Source organism: Saccopteryx bilineata, chromosome 6 (genome assembly GCF_036850765.1).
Source record: "Saccopteryx bilineata isolate mSacBil1 chromosome 6, mSacBil1_pri_phased_curated, whole genome shotgun sequence".
Classification (NCBI taxonomy): domain Eukaryota; kingdom Metazoa; phylum Chordata; class Mammalia; order Chiroptera; family Emballonuridae; genus Saccopteryx; species Saccopteryx bilineata.
Window position 1 is genome coordinate 30,563,624 of NC_089495.1, and position 24,470 is coordinate 30,588,093.

Here is a 24,470-nt window from a genome sequence, read left to right on the forward strand (position 1 = left end):
TGAATGAGGGTTCCTTTTTCTCCACAGCCTCTCCAACATTTGCTATTACCTGTCTTGTTGATAATAGCTAATCTAACAGGGGTGAGGTGGTATCTCATTGTAGTTTTGATTTTCATTTCTCTAATAACTAATGAAACTGAGCATCTTTTCATATATCTGTTGGCCATTTGTATCTCTTCCTGGGAGAAGTGTCTGTTCATGTCCTCTTCCCATTTTTTTATGGGATTGTTTGTTTGTTTGTTGTTGAGTTTTATGAGTTCTTTGCATTTTGGATATTAGGCCCTTATCTGAGCTGTCGTTTGAAAATATCATTTCCCATTTAGTTGGCTGTCTGTTTATTTTGATATCAGTTTCTCTTGCTGAGCAAAAACTTTTTATTCTGATGTAGTCCCATTCATTTATCTTTGCCTTCACTTCTCTTGCCATTGGAGTCAAGTTCATAAAATGTTCTTTAAAACCCAGGTCCATGATTTTAGTACCTATGTCTTCTTCTATGTACTTTATTGTTTCAGGTCTTATATTTAGGTCTTTGATCCATTTTGAATTAATTTTAGTACACGGGGACAGGCTGTAGTCGAGTTTCATTCTTTTGCATGTGGCTTTCCAGTTTTCCCAACACCATTTGTTGAAGAGGCTTTCTTTTCTCCATTGTATGTTGTTGGCCCCTTTATCAAAGATTATTTGACCATATATATGTGGTTTTATTTCTGGGCTTTCTATTCTGTTCCATTGGCCTGAGTGTCTATTTTTCTGCCAATACCATGCTGTTTTGATTATCGTGGCCCTATAATATAGTTTAAAGTCAGGTATTGTAATGCCCCCAGCTTCATTCTTTTTCCTTAGGATTGTTTTGGCTATTTGGGGTTTTTTATAGTTCCATATAAATCTGATGATTTTTTGTTCCATTTCTTTAAAAAATCTCATAGGGATTTTGATGGGAATTGCATTAAATTTGTATATTGCTTTGGGTAATATGGCCATCTTGATTATATTTATTCTTCCTAACCAAGAACAAGGAATATTTTTCCATCTCATTGTATCTTTTTCGATTTCCCTTAACAATGCTTTGTAATTTTCATTATATAGGTCCTTTACATTCTTTGTTATGTTTATTCCTAGGTATTTTATTTTTTTTGTTGCAATCGTGAAGGGGATTATTTTTTTGAGTTCGTTTTCTAATATTTCATTGTTGGCATATAGAAAGGCTATGGACTTTTGTATGTTAATTTTGTATCCTGCGACCTTACTGTATTGGTTTATTGTTTCTAATAATCTTTTTGTGGAGTCCTTCGGGTTTTCGATGTATAGGATCATATCATCAGCAAAAAGTGATAGCTTTACTTCTTCTTTTCCGATATGGATGCCTTTTATTTCTTTGTCTTGTCTGATTGCTCTGGCCAGAACTTCTAGCACCACGTTAAATAAGAGTGGAGAGAGTGGACAACCCTGTCTTGTTCCTGATTTAAGGTAGAAAGTCCTCAGTTTTATGCCGTTTAATATGATGTTGGCTGATGGTTTATCATATATGGCCTTTATCATGTTGAGATATTTTCCTTCTATACCCATTTTGTTGAGAGTCTTAAACATAAAATTGTGTTGTATTTTATCAAAAGCCTTTTCTGCATCTATTGATAAGATCATGTGGTTTTTGTTCTTTGTTTTGTTGATATGGTGTATTACGTTAACTGTTTTGCGTATGTTGAACCATCCTTGAGATTCTGGGATGAATCCCACTTGACCATGATGTATTATTTTTTTAATATGTTGTTGTATTCGGTTTGCCAGTATTTTGTTTAGTATTTTAGCATCTGTATTCATTAGAGATATTGGTCTGTAGTTTTCTTTCTTTGTGCCATCCTTGCCAGGTTTTGGTATGAGGGTTATGTTTGGAAGTATTGCTTCTTCTTCAATTTTTTGGAAGACTTTGAGTAGAATAGGAACCAAGTCTTCTTTGAATGTTTGATAGAATTCACTAGTATAACCGTCTGGGCCTGGACTTTTATTTTTGGGGAGGTTTTTAATAGTTTTTTCTATTTCCTCCCTGCTGATTGGTCTGTTTAGGCTTTCTGCTTCTTCATGACTCAGTCTAGGAAGGTTGTATTGTTCTAGGAATTTATCCATTTCTTCTAGATTGTTGTATTTGGTGGCATATAATTTTTCATAGTATTCTACAATAATTCTTTGTATATCTATGATGTCTGTGGTGATCTCTCCTCTTTCATTTTGGATTTTATTTATTTGAGTCCTGTGCCTTTTTTCCTTGGTGAGTCTTGCCAAGGGTTTGTCAATTTTGTTGATCTTTTCAAAGAACCAGCTCCTTGTTTTATTGATTTTTTCTATAGTTTTTCTGTTCTCTATTTCATTTATTTCTGCTCTGATTTTTATTATCTCCTTTCTTCGGCTGGTTTTGGGTTGTCTTTGTTCTTCTTTTTCTAGTTCCTTAAGGTGTGACGTTAAGTGGTTTACTTCGGCTCTCTCTTGTTTGTTCATATAGGCCTGAAGTGATATGAACTTTCCTCTTATTACTGCTTTTGCTGCATCCCAGAGGTTCTGATATGTCGTATTTTCATTTTCATTTGTCTGTATATATCTTTTGATCTCTGCGCTTATTTCTTCTTTGACCCATTCATTTTTTAGAAGTATGTTGTTTAGTTTCCACATTTTTGTGGGTTTTCCCCCCTCTTTTTTGCAGTTGAATTCTAGTTTCAAGGCTTTATGATCAGAAAATATGCTTGGTACAATTTCAATTTTTCTAAATTTGCTGATATTGTCTTTGTGGCCCAACATATGGTCAATTCTTGAGAATGTTCCATGTACACTAGAGAAAAATGTATACTCTGTCGCTTTGGGATGAAGTGTCCTGTAGATGTCTATCATATCCAGGTGTTCTAGTATTTCGTTTAAGGCCACTATATCTTTATTGATTCTCTGTTTGGATGACCGATCTAGAGCCGTCAGCGGTGTATTGAGGTCTCCAAGTATGATTGTATTTTTGTTAGTTTTTGTTTTAAGGTCAATAAGTAGCTGTCTTATATATTTTGGTGCTCCTTGGTTTGGTGCATATATATTAAGGATTGTTATGTCTTCTTGATTCAACTTCCCCTTAATCATTATGAAATGACCATTTTTGTCTCTGAGTACTTTTTCTGTCTTGTAGTCAGCATTATTAGATATGAGTATTGCTACGCCTGCTTTTTTTTGGGTGTTGTTTGCTTGGAGTATTGTTTTCCAGCCTTTCACTTTGAATTTGTTTTTATCCTTGTTGCTTAGATGTGTTTCTTGTAGGCAGCATATAGTTGGATTTTCTTTTTTAATCCATTCTGCTACTCTGTGTCTTTTTATTGGTAAGTTTAATCCATTTACATTTAGTGTAATTATTGACACTTGTGGGTTCCCTACTGCCATTTTATAAATTGCTTTCTGTTAATTTTGTATCTAGTTTGATTCTTCTCTTTTGTTTTTCTATCATTTGTTTTTGTTTGTTTGTGTTCCATACTTCTTTCCTCTGTTGCTACCTGTTTTAAGTCAAGTGTTTTTGTGGTGGTTTTTTCAAGCGTGGTTACCATTAAGTAATGAAAAGGGTACCTACCATATTCATTGTAGTACCCTATCTTATAAGTATTTCTGCACTTCATCGTTCTTTGCTACTGTTAATCTCCATCCTCTCCCCCCTTTTTTTCCTTTGTTGTCACAGTTTAAGTTTGGTTTTATTGTGTTCTTGGTGGAGCTGTTACTTGTGGTGTTGTTTTCTTTTGTTCTTTGAATCTAGTTGGAAAACCCCCTTTAGTATTTCCTGGAGTGGGGGCTTTCTGTTGATAAATTCTCTCATCTTTTCTGTATTTGTGAATGTTTTTATATCTCCTTCATACTTGAAGGATAGCTTTGATGGGTATAGTATTCTTGGCTGAAAGTTCCTCTCTTTCAGGGCTTTAAATATTGGGGTCCACTCTCTTCTAGCTTGTAGAGTTTCTGCTCAGAAATCTGATGATAATCTAATAGGCCTTCCTTTATATGTTGTACTCTTCTTTTCCCTGGCTGCCTTGAGAACTTTTTCTTTGTCATTGGTTTGTGTCATCTTTATTATGATGTGCCTTGGAGTGGGTTTGTTGGGGTTAAGAAAACTCGGTGTTCTGTTTGCTTCTTGAATTTGAGGCTTTAGAAGAATAACTCTTGCTGAGTCTTCTTATTTTGCTACAACTTGTGATAAATTAAAACAAAACATTTTTATTGTGAAAATTAAAACATACAGAAAATCTAACTAAACAAATGTATAACTGGACACACTTTTATAAAGCGAACACTTGTGTAACCACCCAAGGCCAGTCATTACGAGTCCTCAGAAATCCTTTCTGTGGGTTTCTCCAGCACACCTTTCCCTAAAGTTAACTAGTACCCTGATTTTTATGGTAATAATTTCCTTGCTTTTCTTTACAGTTTTGCCACCTAAATTATGGATTTCTGCTTCAGTTTTTACCTATTCTGAGTTCTACTTATAGAATAGATTAAATAGGGTTTAATAAACAGAATTGCAGTAGTGCCCCTTATTTGTGGTTTCTCCTCCTGTGATGTCACTTACTGCAGTTTCGGTTGCCTATAGTCAACCACTGACTGAAAGTATCAAATAGCAAATTCTAGAAACAACTCACAGATTTTAAATTTGCTGTCCTGAGTACTGTGGTGAAGTCTCACACTGTCCTGCTCCATCCTGCCTGGGATGTGAGCCATCCCTTTGTCCAGGTGTTCACCTCGCCTCATCTCATCACCCAGGCATTGTAGCATCTCACGTCATCGCGAGAAAAGGGTGAACACAGTGTAATAAGGTATTCTGAGAGAGAGAGACCACATTCACATAGCTTTTTATAGCATATTGTTATAATTGTTCTATTTTATTATTCTTGTTAATCTTTTATTGTCCCTAATTTATAAACTTCATTATAGGTAGCTACATGTAGGAAAAAATTTAGACAATATAGGGTTTAGCACTATTCACAGTTTTGACTGTCTACAGGGGGTCTTGAAATGTATCTCCACAGATAAGGGGGGGGTCTACTATATATAGTATGTTTTCTATTAGTGTGGCTTTTTTAGTTGATATTGTGTTTGTGATGCTTGTTAATCTGATGTAGGTAATGCAGTACATTTTCATTTTTGTTGCTTTCATCATTCTTTGGTTTGGGGGTTGTCTCCTGGGACTTTAGCTCTCCTGTACTTTTTTTTTTTTTAAAGATTTTATTTATTTATTATAGAGAGGGGGGAGAGAGAGAGAGAGAGAGAGAGAGAGAGAGAGAAGGAGGAAGAGCAGGAAGCATCAACTCCCATATGTGCCTTGACCAGGCAAGCCCAGGGTTTTGAACCAGCAACCTCAGCGTTTCCAGGTTGATGCTTTATCCACTGTGCCACCACAGGTCAGGCTCGCCTGTACTTTTGAGTTGTACCTGAGGAAAAAGCTTAGAGGTAGGAGTTGTGGGGAACTGTCCACTATCACTCTGCTGAAATCAAAGGTGAGTGGAAGAGATGTGTTGGGGGGTACAATGAATGCCCCTTACCTACCTCACCAACAACTAATATTATCTACTTTAAACTTCAGTAAGAAGTTGGGCATATAGTGGAATTTTATTGTGTTTTTGCTTTGTGTTTCCCTGGTTATTGAGAATAGGTTAGATCACCTATTCACATTTATGGGTCACTGGATTATTTTTTGTGTGTATGTGAAAATACTCTTCGATTTCTCCCCAGTTTTTTCTTATTTGGTTATCTATCTTCATGGATTTGTAGAAGTGTTTTTATAATTTTTTGATGACTTAGTGAAAAGTTGTTAATTTATCATTTTAACGTACTCATCATGTATATCAATCTGTTTCTTTATCACTATTACTTTTTGTGTCTCATTTAATAAAGTGTTTTCTAGCTTTACTGTCATAGAACTATTCTTTTACAGTCTCTTTCCAACTCTTTATTTTGACTTTCATGTTGAGGTCCATAAATTATCATTTGGTAATGGTCAAATTACCATTTTTGCATAGTATAAGGTAGAGGTGAAGTTTTTTTCATTATGAATACTTTGTTGAACTGACACCGTTTGTTAAAAAAGACTTTCTTTTCATTGCTACTTTTAATTGTTAGTTTAGTCATGAATCAAATCTCTTTAAATATATGTATTTGCTTCTGGGGTCTTCTATTTCATTTGTTTTTTTGTCTATATTTGCATCAAAACTGCACTTTTCAAAGATATGCACCCCCATGTTTATTGCAGCATTATTTACAATAGCCAAAATCTGGAAACAGCCCAAGTGTCAGTGGATGAGTGGATTAAAAAGCTGTGATACATATACAAATGGAATACTACGCAGCTATGAAAAAGAAGGAAATCTTACCTTATGACAGCATGGATAGACCTAGAGATTATTATGCTAAGTGAAATAAGCCAGGCAGAGAAAGAAAAATATCATATGATCTCACATATACGTGGAATCTAATGAACAAAGTGAAATGAGGAATGGAATAGAGGCAGAGGAGGGGTTACAGGGACCAGAGGGACAGCAGTAAGAGGGAAGGGGGATGAGGGAATGGGATCAGAGAAGGTGAAGGATTTAGTGAAACTACATATACATAACACAGAGATATAGATAACAGGACAGCGAATCCTAGAGGGAAAGGGGGAAGGAGGTAAGGATAGGGAGGTAAAGAGGGTATACAAAGGGATACAAGGGTGGGGGGTGAGGGAGTTATATTCAGTGGGACACTTGAATCTGTGTAAACACAATAAATTAAAAATTAATAAAAATTAAAAAAACCCTGCACTTTTCTAAATCCCACAGCTTTATAATAGGTTGTATAAAGCAAGTTCTCCTACTTTGATCTACTTGTTTAGACAGTATGGTGGTTACCAGAAGGAAGAGGGTGGGTAGATATTAAAGGGGTCAAGAAAGATGATTTGACTTTGAGTGGTGGGCACACAATGCAATATGCAAATCATATATCATAGAAATGTACACTTGAAACCTATATAATCTTATTACCCAGTGTCGCTCCAATAAATTGGGTGGGGGGAAAGTATCTTGGCTCTTTATGGCTTTCTATGTAAATTTTAGAATTAGCTTATCAAATTCCACTGAAATGTCTCATTGGGTTTTGATTGATATTGTAGGAAATCTCTAGATTAGTTTGGTGAAGAATTAACATTTTCAGTGTGAAGTCTTCAATTCCCCGTTAATTCCTCTTATTAAAATATATTTATTTTCTCTATAAAGATTTAAATTTCTTTTGTGTTATTTCTATGCTTTATATTTTTAGATGGTACTGTAAATATCTTTTAAAATTCCTTTTCTGATTTTTTATATAAATATAAAATTGGCTTTGTATACTTATCTTTTATCTAGAAGTCTTATGACACTTTCATTAGGTTAGAAGTGGTGGATATATGTCGATTAAAATTAGGGACTCAGTGTAGGAATACACATCTTCAAAATTCCTGTGGCTATTAGCTGATTAATATATTCTTATAGGAAACATTCTTAAATATGTACTTTGTAGCAGGAGTTATACTAACCACAATAGAAGATAAAAGCAATGACAAACCTTTCATTTAATTGAGGTCACCTCTGTTTATCAAATAATTAGTACTTATTCTAGTCTGACATTTCCACTTGATGTTTATTAGACTCAAATTCCTATTTGTACTCCCTAAAACTTGCTCTACCCACTGTCTTCCCCATATTGGTTAATAACTTTTTCCTTTTAGCTGCTCAGGACATAAATCTGAGTCATCCTTAAGTTTTCTATTTTCTCACATTCTTCTTCATAATGACTATTCCTTTAAAACATATAAAGAAGCCAAACATTTCTTACTGCTTCCCCTGTTATCATGCTGGGCTGTCACCCTCTGTTAAGTGGATTTCTGCAAGAGCCTCCTGCATGATCTTTCTGGTTAACATAGTAGCCATGGTGATCCTTTTCAGATCAAGTTGCTCATTGTGTCATTCTCTCCCTTCTTTCTTTCCCAATTTCCATCTTTCCCTCATAATAAAAAGCCAATTTCTTACAATGGCCTGTCTCCATCTTTGCTGATGGAATCTCACATTACTTATTCCTTCACTGACTCACTCCACTCCAACCCTACTGGCTTCTTTATTTTTCCTTCAGCATGTCCGGTGGACGTCTGTCTTAGGGTTTTTGTACTTGCTCTTCCTTCTCCCGATGATGTTTCCTACCCCAGATAGCCAGTTTCGATTCAATTGTCACAATATTTGAAATGCCTGCCCTGACTGTTCTTTTAAAAATGGTAATAGTTTCTTCCTCTGCATATCCCTTTCACCTCATCACCTTTCCCCCAATGGCACTTACATTCTAATATACCACCAAATTTACTTATTAAGTTTACAGTTTCACTCACTAGAATGTCACCTTCACAGGGGTGGGCATTTTTGTCTGCTTTGTTTACGGTTTTATCCCTTAACAGAGTGGCTTGCACAAAATAGATGTTTAACACCTGTTTGTTGAATGAATGACATTGTACAAAAGGACTCTTCACAATATTCTTTTTTTTTTTTTTTGTGACAGAGACAGAGCGAGACAGAGGGACAGATAGGGACAGACAGGAAGGAAGAGAGATGAGAAGCATCAACTCGTAGTTGCGGCACCTTAGTTGTTCATTGATTGCTTTCTCATATGTGCCTTGACTGGGGGTTTTCAGCAGACCAAGTCACCCTTTGCTCAGCCAGCGACCTTGGGCTCAAGCTGGTGAGCCTTGCTCAAACCAGATGAACCCACGCTTAAGCTAGTAACCTCAGGGTTTTGAACCTGGGTCCTCTGCATCCCAGTCCGACGCTCTATCCACTGTGCCACCACCAGGTCAGGCTCCTCACAATATTCTTAAACAGAGAGTAGCAAGAAAAAGAATATGGAAAACAAGTATTCTTGTTATGGTCAAAAATCTTGTGCCGTGCCTTTTCTTTCTGCATGAGTCAAAATACTATCTTTGCTAATTCTTTTGAAATAGACAATTGATCCATGTGTCCTCTCTGCCAGTTCGTTTGTTAAAGCTCTTTAACATCCCACATTCAAAAATCTTTTTGGCAAGTAGTAGTTAACAGTATCATAATGTTCTAGGAAGACTGTTTTCCATTCCTAAAAGCCCAGAGCCAGGCCTACTTCCCTGAAGATTTTGGGACAGTTAGCAAAGAAGAATGTAAACTGTATACCCAGGGGACAGAGTTTCTTGGAAAGTATCTGGTTTTCAGATTCCTGGGATGTACAAAGACAACACTTATAGGGATGTTTTTATCAGAAACTATAATGCAACTGTTTTTGTCCCATTGCTACTTTTAGTACCATTGCTCAGATTGATACAAAAGAGATTCTTTCAGGGTACCACATTTCCCTGATAAAATTTTAATGTGACATGGATTTCTTTTAAGATTTTTGTTGTATATATAGGTATGTTTCCCATTAGTCTTCAAAAGTAAAAATAGCCAGTGGGATTATGTGGAAATACTTTATAGTTATTGAGTAAAACAATAAATAAAAAACCTTCAACATGTAGAACATTTCAAAATTGCATTTGTTCAAATATGACATAGACAGCTCAATCTGGAAAGTTTCTAGAAGCCCCTGTAGCCCCTCTTCAATTTATCCTAAAAGAATTGAAACTTCACACTGCAGCTGAAATTCACACTGTGCATTCTGCTTGATTGCTATAGTGCAGGGGTCCCCAAACTTTTTACACAGGGGACCAGTTCACTGTCCCTTAGACCATTGGAGGGCCGGACTATAAAAAAAAAACTATGAACAAATCCCCATGCACACTGCACATATCTTATTTTAAAGTAAAAAAACAAACGGGAACAAATACAATATTTAAAATAAAGAACAAGTAAATTTAAATCAACAAACTGACCAGTATTTCAATGGGAACTATGGGCCTGCTTTTGGCTAATAAGATGGTGGTGCCCCTTCCGGAAGTGCGGCGGGGGCCGGATAAATGGCCTTAGGGGGCCGCATGTGGCCCGCGGGCCGTAGTTTGGGGACCCCTGCTATAGTGCATCCTAGTAATTGTGTGGAGAATGAACATGTGAATATTATCCTATGGAGTGAAAAAAAGATGGGGGAAACATATACCTAGCTTTAAATATTTGAAGACCTTTTACTATGGAAGGTAAATAAACCTTAGGTCTGGATAAGACTAGATACTTTTTAAGGTCTCTTCTGATGATGAAATTTATGATTCTGTATTTCAGTGTGATTGTTTGGAAGATATTTTCATGCAGGTATAGTAGTTTCTAATCCAAGTAGTAATTATTATATAGCAACTGCAATAATGTTATATGTTTATTTATAATACATACTAATTTTCATTTTGCTCTATTTTGATTAGGTTATTTTTGCTGTTTTAAATACCCATTTCTTGTTGGTTGAAGACATGAATTAAATTTTCAAAATGAATAATTACTGTGACATAAGCTCTTTTTCTTGATGTTTATTACAGAGGTTCCAGGAACTTTAGCAGTTGCAGTGCAGAGGACTTCGAGAAATTAACTTTAAATAAAGGAGGAAACTGCCTTCTTAATATTCCAAAGCCCGATGAAGCCTATAGTGCTCCTTTCTGTGGTAATAAACTGGTTGACCCAGGGGAAGAGTGTGACTGTGGTACTCCAAAGGTCAGTTTAATTTTTGCTTTTGCTTTGTTAAATTACCTCAGTGTTTGCAAAAAATAAAATAGCTTGCTTCCATTTACAACAACATGGACAGACCTAGAGAACATTATGCCAAGTGAAATAAATAAATCAGAAAAAGCTAAGAACTATATGATTTCACACATAGGTGGGATATAAAAATGAGACTCATGGACACAGATAAAAGTGAAGTGGTTACCAGGGAGAGGAGTTGGGGAGGAAGGGAGTTAAGAGGGATAAATATATGGTGACGGAAAATGATTTGACTTTGGGTGATGGGCACACAACACAATCAATAGTTCAAATGCTATAGAAATGTTTACCTGAAACTTATGTGCTCTTATTGATTAGTGTCATCCCATTAAATTTAATTTTCTAAACAAATTAAAAAAATAAAATAGCTTGCTTTGGGAAATTTTGGCATAGGAGCTAAAGTAAAATTTAGTGGCAAAAGAAGCATTGGCATTTTACTGGTGGGGATATGTTCCTGGGATGGGTCACCTCCTCCTTCCCAGAACATCACTAAGGTGTCAGCAGGTTTGATGTCAAGGAAAGCGCCATGTTTACTCTTGTAGGTTTTTGCTGTTGTGTTCCATTTCTGTTATGGGTATTGGGTCATTTATTTACTTTAAAGAATGAATCAGTCTTTACTTGGCTCTGTACTTGTAAGCTTTCACATTCTGCACTGCCAGCACAGAAATATTTATTCAGTTGAACTCATTTTAATAATAAATTGAAGCTGATGTGTTTTCCAGAGTCCTTCATTAACGAAGTTCTTGGTCCTCAAATTCACATTCTCCCTTTTTTAACCTCTAGTTTACCTCCTGATCTGTGGCTTGATCACACCTGTTCCGCCCTTATTGCCGTAGACCCATGCTCTTTATTATTGTTGTTCTGTATCTTAGCCATTCTCTCAGCATGGCCTACTCAGGCTGTTTCCTCCTAGGTCTAGCATTCTATTTTAAAGAAATTTGTTATTTGTGTGTAAGCTTTATTATATTTCCAATATTTTCTACAGTTCTTCTTCCTTACCTGACTACACCTGGCTTTGCCAGAAGACTCCTGTCCTAGAAAGGCAATATGTATTTTATGGTGAAATTGTGACAGGCCTTCATCGCATTACTGCATGTCATTGACTTCTCAATGTTTTACATGGTCTAATCCTCACAGTAACCTCACAGATTGGTATTTTTTATACTCTTTATTTTCAAATGAGGAAAATGAGGCCTAATACAGTATGTTTAATTTCTAAATTAGCATTATGCTGTTAGGATGAACAATCCCTTCTCCTTTCAGACATTCTCAGTTCTTTATCCTTAAATATTGTGTGTGTTGTTTTCTCTTGACTCTTCGGTTCACTATCAAACTTATCGAAATAGTCAATATTTGCTTCTTGAGCCTTCACACTACAAAATCACTCTTTAAAAAAATACCCCCTGCCTCTTAAATAGCACAGCCTCCCCCCCCCTTGGTATAAAAGTTTAAAATAGTGAGTATAAGAAGAATTCTCCTTTCACAGCTTTGTTTTCCCCATCAGTTTTCTAACTTATTTCTTCAGTGGGAATCATTCTTGTAAGCTTAATGTGGTTCTTTTCAGATTTTATTTTATATATTTGTATACATATATATAAATATAATATGTGCATTCATAAAGAGTTGCATTTGTTTTAGGATTTTATTTTTAACATAAATGAAATCAGGCTTAATATGTTATGTGCAGCATTGTTTTCCTATTAGTTTATCTTGGAGATATTTCCATGTCATTATATTATATAGACAATCTTTTAATCTGCTCATTAGTATTCCAATATTAGGATCTGATATGATTTATTTCATTGTACGGTCATTAATGGACACTTACAGTAATTAATATTTTTTTGTTGCAAATAGTACATCCTTATACATGTCTTGTATATATATATGTGTGTGTGTGTGTGTGTGTGTGTGTGTGTGTGTTTCTCTAAGGTGATTACATAAAGGTAGAATTACTGAATTGAATGTATTTCATTTTAAATTTTATTAGAGGCTGCCAAATTTTATACAAAAGGCTGTGTCAATTTGCATTTCTACCAATATCATAGCATTCAGTGCCCCCCATAGTCTTGCCAGCACAGGATAATAAATGTTTTCTTAATTTTGATGAGTGAAAAATAAAGAAGATATTGTTTTACTTTATATCATTTGTCGACTGAAAAATTATGTCTTTTAGGTGTTTCATCACCAAAAAGTATTTATTTGGGAAGAAGAAAGGGTTGCAACCCAGTACATGCAGACATGGCAAGCCTTATGCATACTCTGGCCTGCATGCCTGGATGAGGGATATTTATAGAAGGAAAAGGAAGTTAGAACCATAGAGCTTTATTATGACCATAGAGTTCTTCTTCTAGGGTTCTCAGGATTACATACAGTGTGAAAACTTCCGTAAGCCTTAGCTCCTTCCATACAGCCTTCCAACTAATTATGTTTGCTTAAAGTTCCATTTAGTCTTTATCACTTTTCATATGCTTATAGACCACATGCATAATTTTCTTCTATGAATATTGTTTTATATCCCTCATCAGTTTTTATGCCGGGTTGTTGATTCTTTTAAATCTATTTTTAGCAGCTCTTATATAATGGGCAAAGTATATGTTGAATATGTTCTAATATTTCTTCTCAGTCTGTAGCTTACCATTTAGCTTTTTAAAAATTAATCAACTTTATCTCTTAGAGCAGTTTTAGGGCGAAAGCAAACTTGAATGGAAAGTACCAAGAATTCCCATGTACTGCCTATCCTCACACATGTACAACTTATGCCATAGTTCATGTTCTGCAGCACAATGCTACATTTGTTACAATTGATGGCTCTACATCAATACATCATTATCACCCAAAGTCTGTAGTTTACATTAGGGTTCATGGGTGTTACTTAGCTTTTTTTCTTGATATATTTTTTTATTATATTGAAATTTAAATTTTTAATGAAGGCAAATTTCTCATTATTTTTCTCAATACTTTGTATTGAATATTTTGTATTTTGACCAGACTTGTAGTATTCCTGTTTGAAGATTATCATCATAGCCTCTTTATAATTTCTAATAGCATTTTTTAATTAAAAATTTTAGCTCTTTAAATGAGGGGATCATATGGACTGAGCTGGAAAATGAACTTCTATCCAGTAATGGTTAGTTGTTGCAAAACCATTTAAAATAGTAGTTTTATCATAATCAAAATTTCAGTACCAGTTTATTTCCTGATTCTCTATTTTTTTTTATGATGCCATCTGTTTGTCTTACTGTGTGTTTGGAAAAGACTTAACAGCTTTATTGAAGTATAATTCAATACAATGTTAAAAAACTATAAATTAGGACTTAGATAAGGAAAGGCTATGTTCAGAAGAAAGACTATTGTAATAGAGAGATGACACTGATCTCAGAAATCTGGAAGTGTCGCAGAATCAAAAAGAAAAAAGTTTTTCTTTTTATAGGGTAAAGTTGGGGGCAAGCAGAGAAAAGCAGAATATTTGAAGGGGAAGCTGAGAAGCAAGAGGAAATAACCAGTGAGGCCTGAGAGGAAAGTGTGGTGCTGTGGCCAGCTCATTTCCAGGAGAAGCTGATAAGGACATGCACTTTTCACTTTTGTTTGTGTGTGTGTATTGGTGGGGGACAAGCAGAGTTCAGGGATTTGTATGAAAGAAAGAAGCCTTATTAAAGTTTGGTCAAGAAAAAGCAAAGGGTAAGAAATAGGTAATTGAAGACTTGGTCAGAAATAAACTGCACATGCTTAAAGCATACAAGTTGATAAGTTCTGACATACTATATATATATGTGAAACTGTTATTGTCAAGATAGTGAACATATGATCATCCCAAAAAGTTCCTCATGGCCCTTGGTAATCCCTTTTTCCTGTGCCTTCTTGTTTCCCCATTCTCCTTAGACAAGCACTGATCTGTTTTCAGTCATTACATATTAGTGTGCATTTCCTAGAATTTCATAGAAGTGGAATAACTCTTTTTTGTCCAGCTTCCTTCACTCAGCATAATTATTTGAGATTCACTCATGTTGCTACTATCAGTAGTTCATTTATTTTTATTGTTGTCATTGAGTAGTGTGGATATACTGTAGATTGTTAATTCATCTCTTGATGTATATTTGGGCTGTTTCCAGTATTTTGCTATCACACATAAAGCTGCTTGAACATTCACCTACAAATCTTTATATGAACTTATATTCTCATTTCTCTTGGGTAAATACCTAAAGTAAAACAATTGTGTTGTATAATAAGTGTATAGTTAACTTTTGATGGAGGATGATTTGACTTTGGGTGATGGGTATACAACATATTGACTGTTCAAATGATGTGGAGATGTTTACCCAAAATCTATGTACTCTTGTTGATTAATGTCAGCCTCTTAAATTTATTTTCTAAAAAAGAAAAAGAAACTTTAAAACTGTTCTCTGAAGTGGTGTACCATTTTACATCCCCACTGTCTGTGTACAAAAGTTCTAATTACTGTATTTTGCATGGTTGCCACCACTTCATGGTCAGTCTTTTCAGTGTTAGCTGTTAGGTGTGAAGTGGTGCTTCATTGAAGTTTTAATTCGCATTTTCTTAAGGACTAGTGACTTTGAGCATGTTTTCATGTGCTTACTTGTCATGTGGTGACATGTCAGTTAAACTCTTTCCCATTTAAAAAATTGTACTGTTTTCTTATATTGAGTTTGGACAATACTTGTATTCTGGATATAAGTCCTTTATCAGATATATGGTTTGTAAATATATTCTCCCAGTGTGTAGCTTGTCTTTTGATTACCTTTACAGTGTCTTTTGAAGAGTAGAAGTTCTTTTATTTTGATAAAGCTTATTTTATCAATTTGTGTTTTTCTGTGTCATGTTTAAGAAATCTTTGCCTAATATAAGGTTGCAAACATTTTTTACATTTAACGATAAGCTTACATATAGGTCTATAATTCATCTGACTTAGTTCTTTTGTATGGTGCAAGGTATAGGTTATAGTTCATTTATGTTTTAATTTTTATTATGAAGAAATTATAAACTTGCAGGAAGCTGCAAAAATAGTACAGAGAGTTTCATATATATATTTTACTCAGTTTTTGTCCAAAGGTAACATTTTATTTTAAGAAGAAATAAGAAAGCTATTTTTTCTTCCATTCCTCTTCCTCTCTTCCATTCCCGTATCTTCTTTTCTCCCTTTCCCACTTTTCCTTTTTTCCCCCAAGCAATTCAGATTTGAAGATGTTAATTAGAACACAGGAGAATAGGTATCTCTGTGGGTGGGAAGTTGTGTGAATAGGAGCCATTTTGGCCCAAAGTAGGGTGAGAGAAGCCAAGAAAGATAAGAAGAATGTCCACATAGGATGAAGACCCACTCAGCAGAGAATTCAGACCCCGATCATGAAGTGAAAGTTGCCTTCACGGATGCTCGATTTCCTGTGATCATTAAATATGCTATTATGGACTGAATGTGTTACTCCCAGATGCCTTTGAATCCCTAACCCCCATTGTGGCTGTAGTTTTCAGGTGAGGACTCTAGGAAAGTCATTAAGATTAAGTGAGGTCTTAGGGTTAAGGCCCTAATGTGATAGGACTGGTGTCCTTATAAGAAAAGATTCTAGAAAGCTCCCTTGCTCTCTCTTTCTGAACACACACTGAAAAAAGGCCTTTTAAGAACACAGCAAGAAGGCAGCTATCTGCAAGCCAGGAAGAGAGTTCTCGCCAGAAACTGAACTGGCTGATACTTTGATCCTAGACTTCTCGCCTAGATTTCAGATCTGTGATGTAATAAATTTTTTTTTGCTTAAGCCATCATCTATGGTATCTTGTTCTGGCAGTACCAGCAGACTAAGACACATGCTCTCTATGATTTCAGTCCTTTGATATATGTTGAGACCTAAATAGTTGTAGCTAGTCACTGACCAATCCAGAAGTATTAATTACTGTTCCCAGAGATTAACTGCTATAGCTAGGTAGAAAGAAATAGATTTTAGGTCTAAGAATTTTATTAATGAATATTGATGACAATAACTCATTTCTTTATTTTCTGTTCACAGGAATGTGAATTGGACCCTTGTTGTGAAGGAAGTACTTGTAAGCTTAAATCATCTGCTGAATGTGCATATGGAGACTGTTGTAAAGACTGTTTGGTAAGAAGTTCCTCTCTATTAAAAAAAAATTAAAAAAAGGAAAAATATGTATATATCAATATTTGTTTTTTCTGATCTGTAAGAAAGCCCTATTTTTATTACATGATTAATGAAAAATTTTATTCACTTGTTTGCAATTCTGCATCTCATTCTTTAACAACAAATAGTCCATAAGATTTTTATTTTTTGCTAGAGAATTTTTTCTGATTTTAAGAGTAATCTATGTATTTTATTAAAAACTCAACAATACTGCCTGACTAGGCAGTGGCACAGTGGATAGAGCGTTGGACAGGGATGCGGAGGACCCAGGTTTGAGACCCCAAGGTTGCAAGCTTGAGTGCGGGCTCATCTGGCTTGAGCAAAAACAAAGCTCACCAGCTTGGACCCAAGGTCCCTGGCTTGAGCAAGGGGTTACTCGGTCTACTAAAGTCCCGCAGTCAAGGCACATATGAGAAAGCAATCAATGAACAACTAAGGTGTCACAACGAAAAACTGATGATTGATGCTTCTCATCTGTCTCTGTTTCTGTCTGTCTGTCCCTATCTATCCCTCTCTCTGACTCTCTCTCTGTCTCTGTAAAAAGAAAAAATAAAACAAATAAAAATAAAGTAAAAGTTAAAAAAAAAGAAATCTTTAAAAACTCAACAATACCAAAGTATAGAAAGCAGATCATAAAAGATCATCATTTTAACCATCCTCAGATAGGTTATTAATTTGTTTACTTTTTCCTGTATAACTGTGACTGTGAGTGTGTGTGTGGGGGGAATAAGTGGGTAAAAACAGATACCCATATTTTTCCTAGATGTATTTTTAATAAGATACAGTGGACTTTCTTCCATTCATACTACTTTTTAAAAAAATTTATATTTGTTTAGATTATCAGTGAAATTATGTTTCTTCATTTTCTATATTTTTTGATTTTTATGAATTGCTTATTATTGACCTGTTTATTTTTCTATTGGGTCATTTAAGCATTTGTTGTTGTAGAATATACACACAGACACACACACTGTGGTTTTAAATCTGATTAATTTTGGGGAATTGTCCTGATATTCCTATTTAATTTGAATCTTATTACCCTAGTTTCTTCCAGGAGGTACATTATGTCGAGGAAAAACCAATGAATGTGATGTTCCAGAATATTGCAATGGTTCTTCTCAGTTCTGTCAGCCAGATGTTTTTATTCAGGATGGGTATCCTTGCCAGAATAACAAAGCCTATTGTTACAATGGCATGTGTCAGTATTATGATGCTCAATGTCAAGTCATCTTTGGCTCAAGTAAGACACTTTATTTATAATTGATTAAATTTTTTTTTGCTTTAGTTTTTGTTAAAGATGGAAATAAAAATTATTGCTCAATTGAAATTTTCTGATTTCCTCTCCTGTCATATTTCCCTCCTGTCTCCTCTGTAGGCTATCATCATGGTCATGAATTTGATATGCCCAAATCTAATTGGCGATTTTTGTTTTTACTCTCTATCTTGCCTTTATTCTAAACATATAAACAATATATACTTGTATATATGTGTGTGTGTATATATATATATACACACACACATATATACTACCACATTATAGTTTTAATAAATTTATGTAAATAGTATGGGGATATGTATAAGGGTCTGCTATTTTCATTGTTTACTTAAAATACTTTTGGGATCTATATGTATTGCTACATTTAGCTTATAGTGTATTAGAATATCGTATTCTGTAAATGTAATCTGTTCTATTACTGATAGGTATCTAGGATATTTTAAAACTTTTTCTGATTCTCTTTTTAAAGTTTTCATTTTTATTAAAGTTATATTTACACATAAAGATCCAAATTATTTATAAGGTTTTATGAGAAAATAAAGTACACTTGCCCATAATATCTCCATCCTTTGAGGCAACCACTTTGACCTTTTCTAACTGATTATTTTCTTTACTTTCTCCAGGTCTTTAGAGACTCTCTTGGTAATGCTGCTCTTTGATTTTTTTCATGCTAGTCATCAACTACTGTAATAATTTCTCACTATGGAAGATGAGAATTCAGTCTCTTTTCTCGACCCTTGTCAACTCTTGTCATACTTGTGCTTAATGTTCATTCTCCATCCTTTTAGTATGGGTTAATTATAACTTTACTTATAGCAGTGGTGATTGTGATATTTTGATTTATAGTAAGAAATATATTTAGTCTTTGTGTACTTCTGTCAGGGAGCTTCTAAAACTCTTGGAATTTTCTAAGTGAAGAGAACCATAAAAATGACTTTTGTTTATGTCAATGAGGTGACTTTTGGAAGGCCTAACCTAACCTAAGATGGGGATTGGTTGCCTGGGGAACCAACCTTGTGATTAGAGGATTGAAATTTCTATGTCCAGGAAGGTGGAGGGACTGGAGATTAAGTTAATGATGAATGGCCAGTGATTTAATCTATGTCCTAAAGCCTCCGTAAAACCCCCAAAGGATGGGTTTGGAGCTTCCTGTTTGGTGAACATGTGGCTATGCAGGGAGAGTGTCACACTGTGGAGGGCGTGGGTGCTCTGTGCCCTCCCCTTGCCTTTTCTACTCTATCTGGTTATTCCTGAGTTAGACCCTTTTATAGTAATCCAGTAATTTAGTAAGTAAAAAGGTTATCTGATTCTATGAGCCACTCTAGCAACTGAAACCAAGGAAGGGGTTGTGGGAACCTCTGATCTAGAGCCTCTTGGTCAGAAATATAGGTGACAATCTGGACTTGCAACTGGTGTCTGAAGTCGGCGGCGGGGTCGGGGTGAGTCGTCTTGTGGAGTGACTGAGCCCCTTAACCTGTAAAATCTGACATTATCTCCTGGAAGATAGTGTCAGAATTGTGTAGAATTGTCAAAACACAGCTGATGTCAGAGAATTCCTGGTTTTTGTGGAAAAAATATACACACAGTACAACTGAAGACTGTATATCAGTCATATTAATGCTATTCACAGCTGAGCTCTGTAGTAAGGTGGTAAAATTTTTTTCTTGCCTTTTTTTTTTTTTTTTTTTTGCATTTTTCTGAAGCTGGAAACAGGGAGAGACAGTCAGACAGACTCCCGCATGCGCCCGACCGGGATCCACCCAGCACGCCCACCAGGGGCGATGCTCTGCCCACCAGGGGGCGATGCTCTGCCTATCCTGGGCGTCGCCATGCTGCGACCAGAGCCACTCTAGCGCCTGAGGCAGAGGCCACAGAGCCATCCCCAGCGCCCGGGCCATCTTTGCTCCAATGGAGCCTTGGCTGCGGGAGGGGAAGAGAGAGACAGAGAGGAAGGAGGGGGGAGCGGGGGTGGAGAAGCAAATGGGCGCTTCTCCTATGTGCCCTGGCCGGGAATCGAACCCGGGTCCTCCGCACGCTAGGCCGACGCTCTACCGCTGAGCCAACCAGCCAGGGCCTCTTGCTTTTTTTGTTGTTGTTTTTTGAGATAATTTCTTTCTCTCTCTCTGGGTTTAGTTAGTTTTTTTTTGTTTTTTGTTTTTTTTTTGTTTTTACTACTAATTGAACTGCAAATTGTTCACTAGTGGCCTGGTGATATCTTGAGGTGATTTAGAGGTATCAGTATTCTGCTAATTTCAGCCTGTTTGAAGAAGTCAACTAGGAGTCACCTGATTCTCTTTAGTCTTATTGGTTGTCCTCTGTATGCAGAGAAACAGACCAATAGGAGGATATATATAATTGTATAATATTACATATAAAGTACATAATCTTCATTATCCAGTCCATATACTCTTTGACTTCAGCAAGCATCTCAGCTGGTCATGGTGGGGTGACCCAAAACTTCATTCCTGAAGGCTCTATTAGTAGTCCTGCCTGAATTGAGTTGTTATAGTTTTCCATTGACCGTAATGATAGGGAATGGTAATACTAGAAAACACCTTAAGGGATCTCTTATATCTGTTGCACTCTTTCTTACCTTCCTTGTGGAATAGTAGTCCAGTTTCCTCTTGGTAGTCAGAGTCAATCACCCCAGCCCCCAACACTGACTCCCTTCTTGCTTGTTCATTTAGAGGCATGAGGATTCTAAAGTGGCTGTGTGGTGGTCTTAGCTTCTAGTCAGTGGAGTCATTGTTGTAGTGCCTGTTGGAAGCATTCTTCCCTTTGAAACTCAGTTCTCTAGACCAGCCGAGTGTAAGGTCTTGGGAACTGAAAGCAAAAATTTTGCTAGTGGGTTAGTAGAGGAAATAGTATGGGGTTCCACTTCCACCCCTTGATTCCTGGGCCCATGACTCCTGGCTGTGGGAGAAACAACCCTATACTGGATGCTGATTCAGAGTGTGCACAGCATTCTGGAGAACCGTGCCCTTCCTGCAACCTGTTACCACCTAGTTGACATTGTAACTGAGTCTTCCAAGGGCTGTGCCACCATCCCATCACACCAGCCACATCAAGATGGTGGGGAATATGGTAAGACCAGTGAATTCCACAAACACAGGCTCATTGTCACACTTAATTTTCTGTGAAGTGAGTTCTTTGATGAAAAGCAAATCTGTGTGAAACACTATGATGGTCGATAAGACATTTTATCAATCATAGAGAGTAGTTTTGGCAAAAGCGTTGCACGCAGGGAGGGCAGTTCTTATCCAGACCATTCTCGTGTTCATTCTAGTAAGAACAAAAACTTCTGCCATGATGGAAAGAGTCCACTTCAATAAACAACCACCAGGTGGCTGGCTGATCACCCAGAGTGATGGTGCCATATTGAGGAGTTAGTGCTGGTCTCTGCTGCTGGCAGATTAGGCACTCAGCAGTGGCCGTAGCCAGGCTGGCTTTGGTGAGTGGAAGTTTATGTTGCTGAGCATATGTATAACCTCCTTCCCTGTCACCGTGGCCCACTGCTCATGACCCCAGTGGGCGATGACAAGGGTGACTGGGTAAGGAGGTTGACTGGTACCCACTTGATTATTAAAATCTCTGCTGAGGTCACCTTATGGTGAGTGTTCAGATGGGATATAAATATCTTCATGTGCTTTTCCCTTGGATATCTTGTGAAATCCTATAGAAGGGAAAGCTGGTTAAAATTTCTGTAAACTAAATTACGATATTGGGCTGGAGAGTCACTATATCCCTGAGAGAGGACAGTGAAAGTGTATTGCTGGTCTTCTAGCAAAATTCCCACAGCAGGTGTAATTACAGTCACCCTTGGCAAAGCTTGTGATAATCTGCTGTCATTTTGCAAGTTCCATCTGTCTTTTGCACAGGCCCAATAGGCGAGTTGAGTTGGAATGTGGTGAGACCACCCTGCATCTTTCATATCCTTGATGTTGATTATCTCAGCACTCTTTCAAGAATTGTGGTATTATCTTTAATTTACTATTTTCCTCTGTAGAGGCATTTCCAGTGGCTTCCACTTGGCCTTTCCCATCAGAATAGCTCTCACTCCATGGGTCAGGGAGCCAATGTGGGGATTCTGTTAGCTGCTTTTCTGTCTATTCCAATTATCCATTCTGGAACCAGGGAGATAACCACAGGATGTGTTTGGGGACCCACTGGCCACACTGTGAGGCAGACCTGAGGTAGAACTCCATTGATCACCTACCTCCATAAGTCCTTACACTGATAGATTATAATTGGGTCTCCTGGAATTAGTGTCAATTCAGAACCAGTGTCTAGTGTAATACCTGAATAGTCTGATTATCTCCTTTTCCACAGTGTACAGTTGTACAAGTGAAAGGCCATAAGTCCTGTTGGGGTATGATGAGAGAAAGACTAACAATAGAAAATTTTGGCAGTTAGGGTCTTCTCTTTTATTTTAGAGGTCTGGATCTGTAATATGACTCAAGTCTGGGAATTGATTGAGGGCTCATGACTCAGTTATTTTGCTTCATGTTAGACCTTTGTTCACTTGACCTAGAACTTTTCTGCTTCTATAGATCTAGCAAAATTTTAGCAGTAGGTTTTCTATTTTTCACATCTTGAAACATCATGATTACCTTAACCAATGCCATAGGTCTGTGCAAGTCAGACTTTGACTTTGCTCCCTGTTGTGGTCAGTGTGTTCCCTATTGCCTTTGCAGTTAAGTGCCTTTGCACTGGGCACATTATGTCCATTTACATAATGTCCATTACTGGGGGTCCATTTACTTCCATTGTATGTAAGTGTCCCAGCTGAGAGACTGTAGTTTCCAATGTAAAGTGGCCTACAGAGCAGAGTGATCACAGAGCTATTTAGGTATGCCGGGGCTTCCCTGACAAATTTATTTCTCATCATGGTGAAAGATGTGTCTCCTGGTTCCTGTCAGAGCAAGTGAGTAGGTTTTAAAAGGAAGATCCACTCTTGCATTTCAATCTCGGTAAATTCGTGGATCTCTTTTCTATATTTAATCATGGCAGGTCCAATATTTCCAACTTGCTTACTGTGGGCTGCTGTCTGGTTCATGTTTTAGCCAACCAAACACACAAACTGTTAAAGCCCTAACTCCCCTTGCTACAACAATTAAATGCAGAATCTCTGCTCATATCAATACATTTCACTTGATTCATCTTTGTTTCTTTTGCCCTTAACTATCCCCCATTCATTCTCCCACATATTCTCCAGATTTTTGTGTGTAAAATTTGAAAATCCAAGTTGTTCAATTGGTGTGTAGCACACCTTCTTATGGGTCACATTTATTATGTAAGACGTAGGAGTCTGCTGCAATTTGAGTCTAGTTAGGGGTCTAGAAGCAAAAAGGGTGTGAGGGATGAGTCCCCAGGCCACTCACCATTGTCTTGCGTGGCAGTTTCCTCAGGAATGCCACTATAATTCCCTCAGGCACTCTTAATCCTTTTAGACTGGGGTGGAGAGGCTGCTTCCCTGACAAAGGAAATTTATCAGAAATGAGCAGCCCAGCGTCCCCAGCTTCATCAGGGCCTTCCCACACCTCCTCATTCCAACTTTCAGGATCTCATTCTTTCACAATTGCTGCCCTCAACTTAGCACTAGACACCCCATGAGACTGGGAGTTCATTTTGGGTTGTAATCCAGCCTGTTGGAGAATGAGATTCTGGGTTTGGTATTTAGCAATCTCAGCTCTATTACTACAAGAGATAAGGGTCTTGTTCAGGTCACACATAGCTTTCAGGTTATTAACACAGTCACTGAGCTGGGAATTTGAATACCCGAGTTCCCCCCTTACCACCACCCCCCTCCCCATCTGTGGATAATCAGGAGCAGTCAGCCAGTCTCACACACTCATTGGGTGTTTGGCACAAATGCTGGATTTATTTCTTCAAAGCTTGAGTAGTTGTTTTTGATCAGACTTTTGCTCTCTTTAGTTTCTGTTGTGTCCTTACCTTATGGTGGATAAGAGAAACAGGAGAACAGAAGACTAAGAATTAAATGGAACTTATTTATGTTAGTCAGGCTACGGGCAAGAGTAGTTGAGATCTGTCAACCTCTGATTTATATATTTTACAGGAATAGGCAGGTTATTCCAGACTAAAAAAGTAATTTCAGATAGGCATCTTAATGAAGTGAATACTCTTATTTAGCAAAGATGTTATAGAGGCCTGCAAAAAGGTCTAGAACTAAAGGAACCACAGTAATTATTTTCTTTGGAAATTATCTGAAATTTTTATAGCTATTTCCATTCTGTAAAAGAGCTTTGCCTGGGTATTGCCCTGCGGCCGTTACTCCCATGCCAGTGTTCTGTACTCACGTTTCATATTTCTTGATACTTTGCT

At 36.8% G+C, this 24,470-nt stretch overlaps 1 protein-coding gene across 1 annotated transcript in view; it reads left to right on the forward strand.

Moving 5' to 3' along the window:
* ADAM9 (ADAM metallopeptidase domain 9) overlaps nucleotides 1-24,470 on the forward strand; it is a 150,215-nt gene that overhangs the window by 57,181 nt on the left and 68,564 nt on the right. The window contains exons 12-14 of the mRNA XM_066235015.1: nucleotides 10,484-10,655; nucleotides 16,721-16,813; nucleotides 17,897-18,092. Of these exons, the coding sequence (XP_066091112.1) occupies nucleotides 10,484-10,655; nucleotides 16,721-16,813; nucleotides 17,897-18,092 (461 nt within the window). The remainder of the gene's footprint in view (nucleotides 1-10,483; nucleotides 10,656-16,720; nucleotides 16,814-17,896; nucleotides 18,093-24,470) is intronic.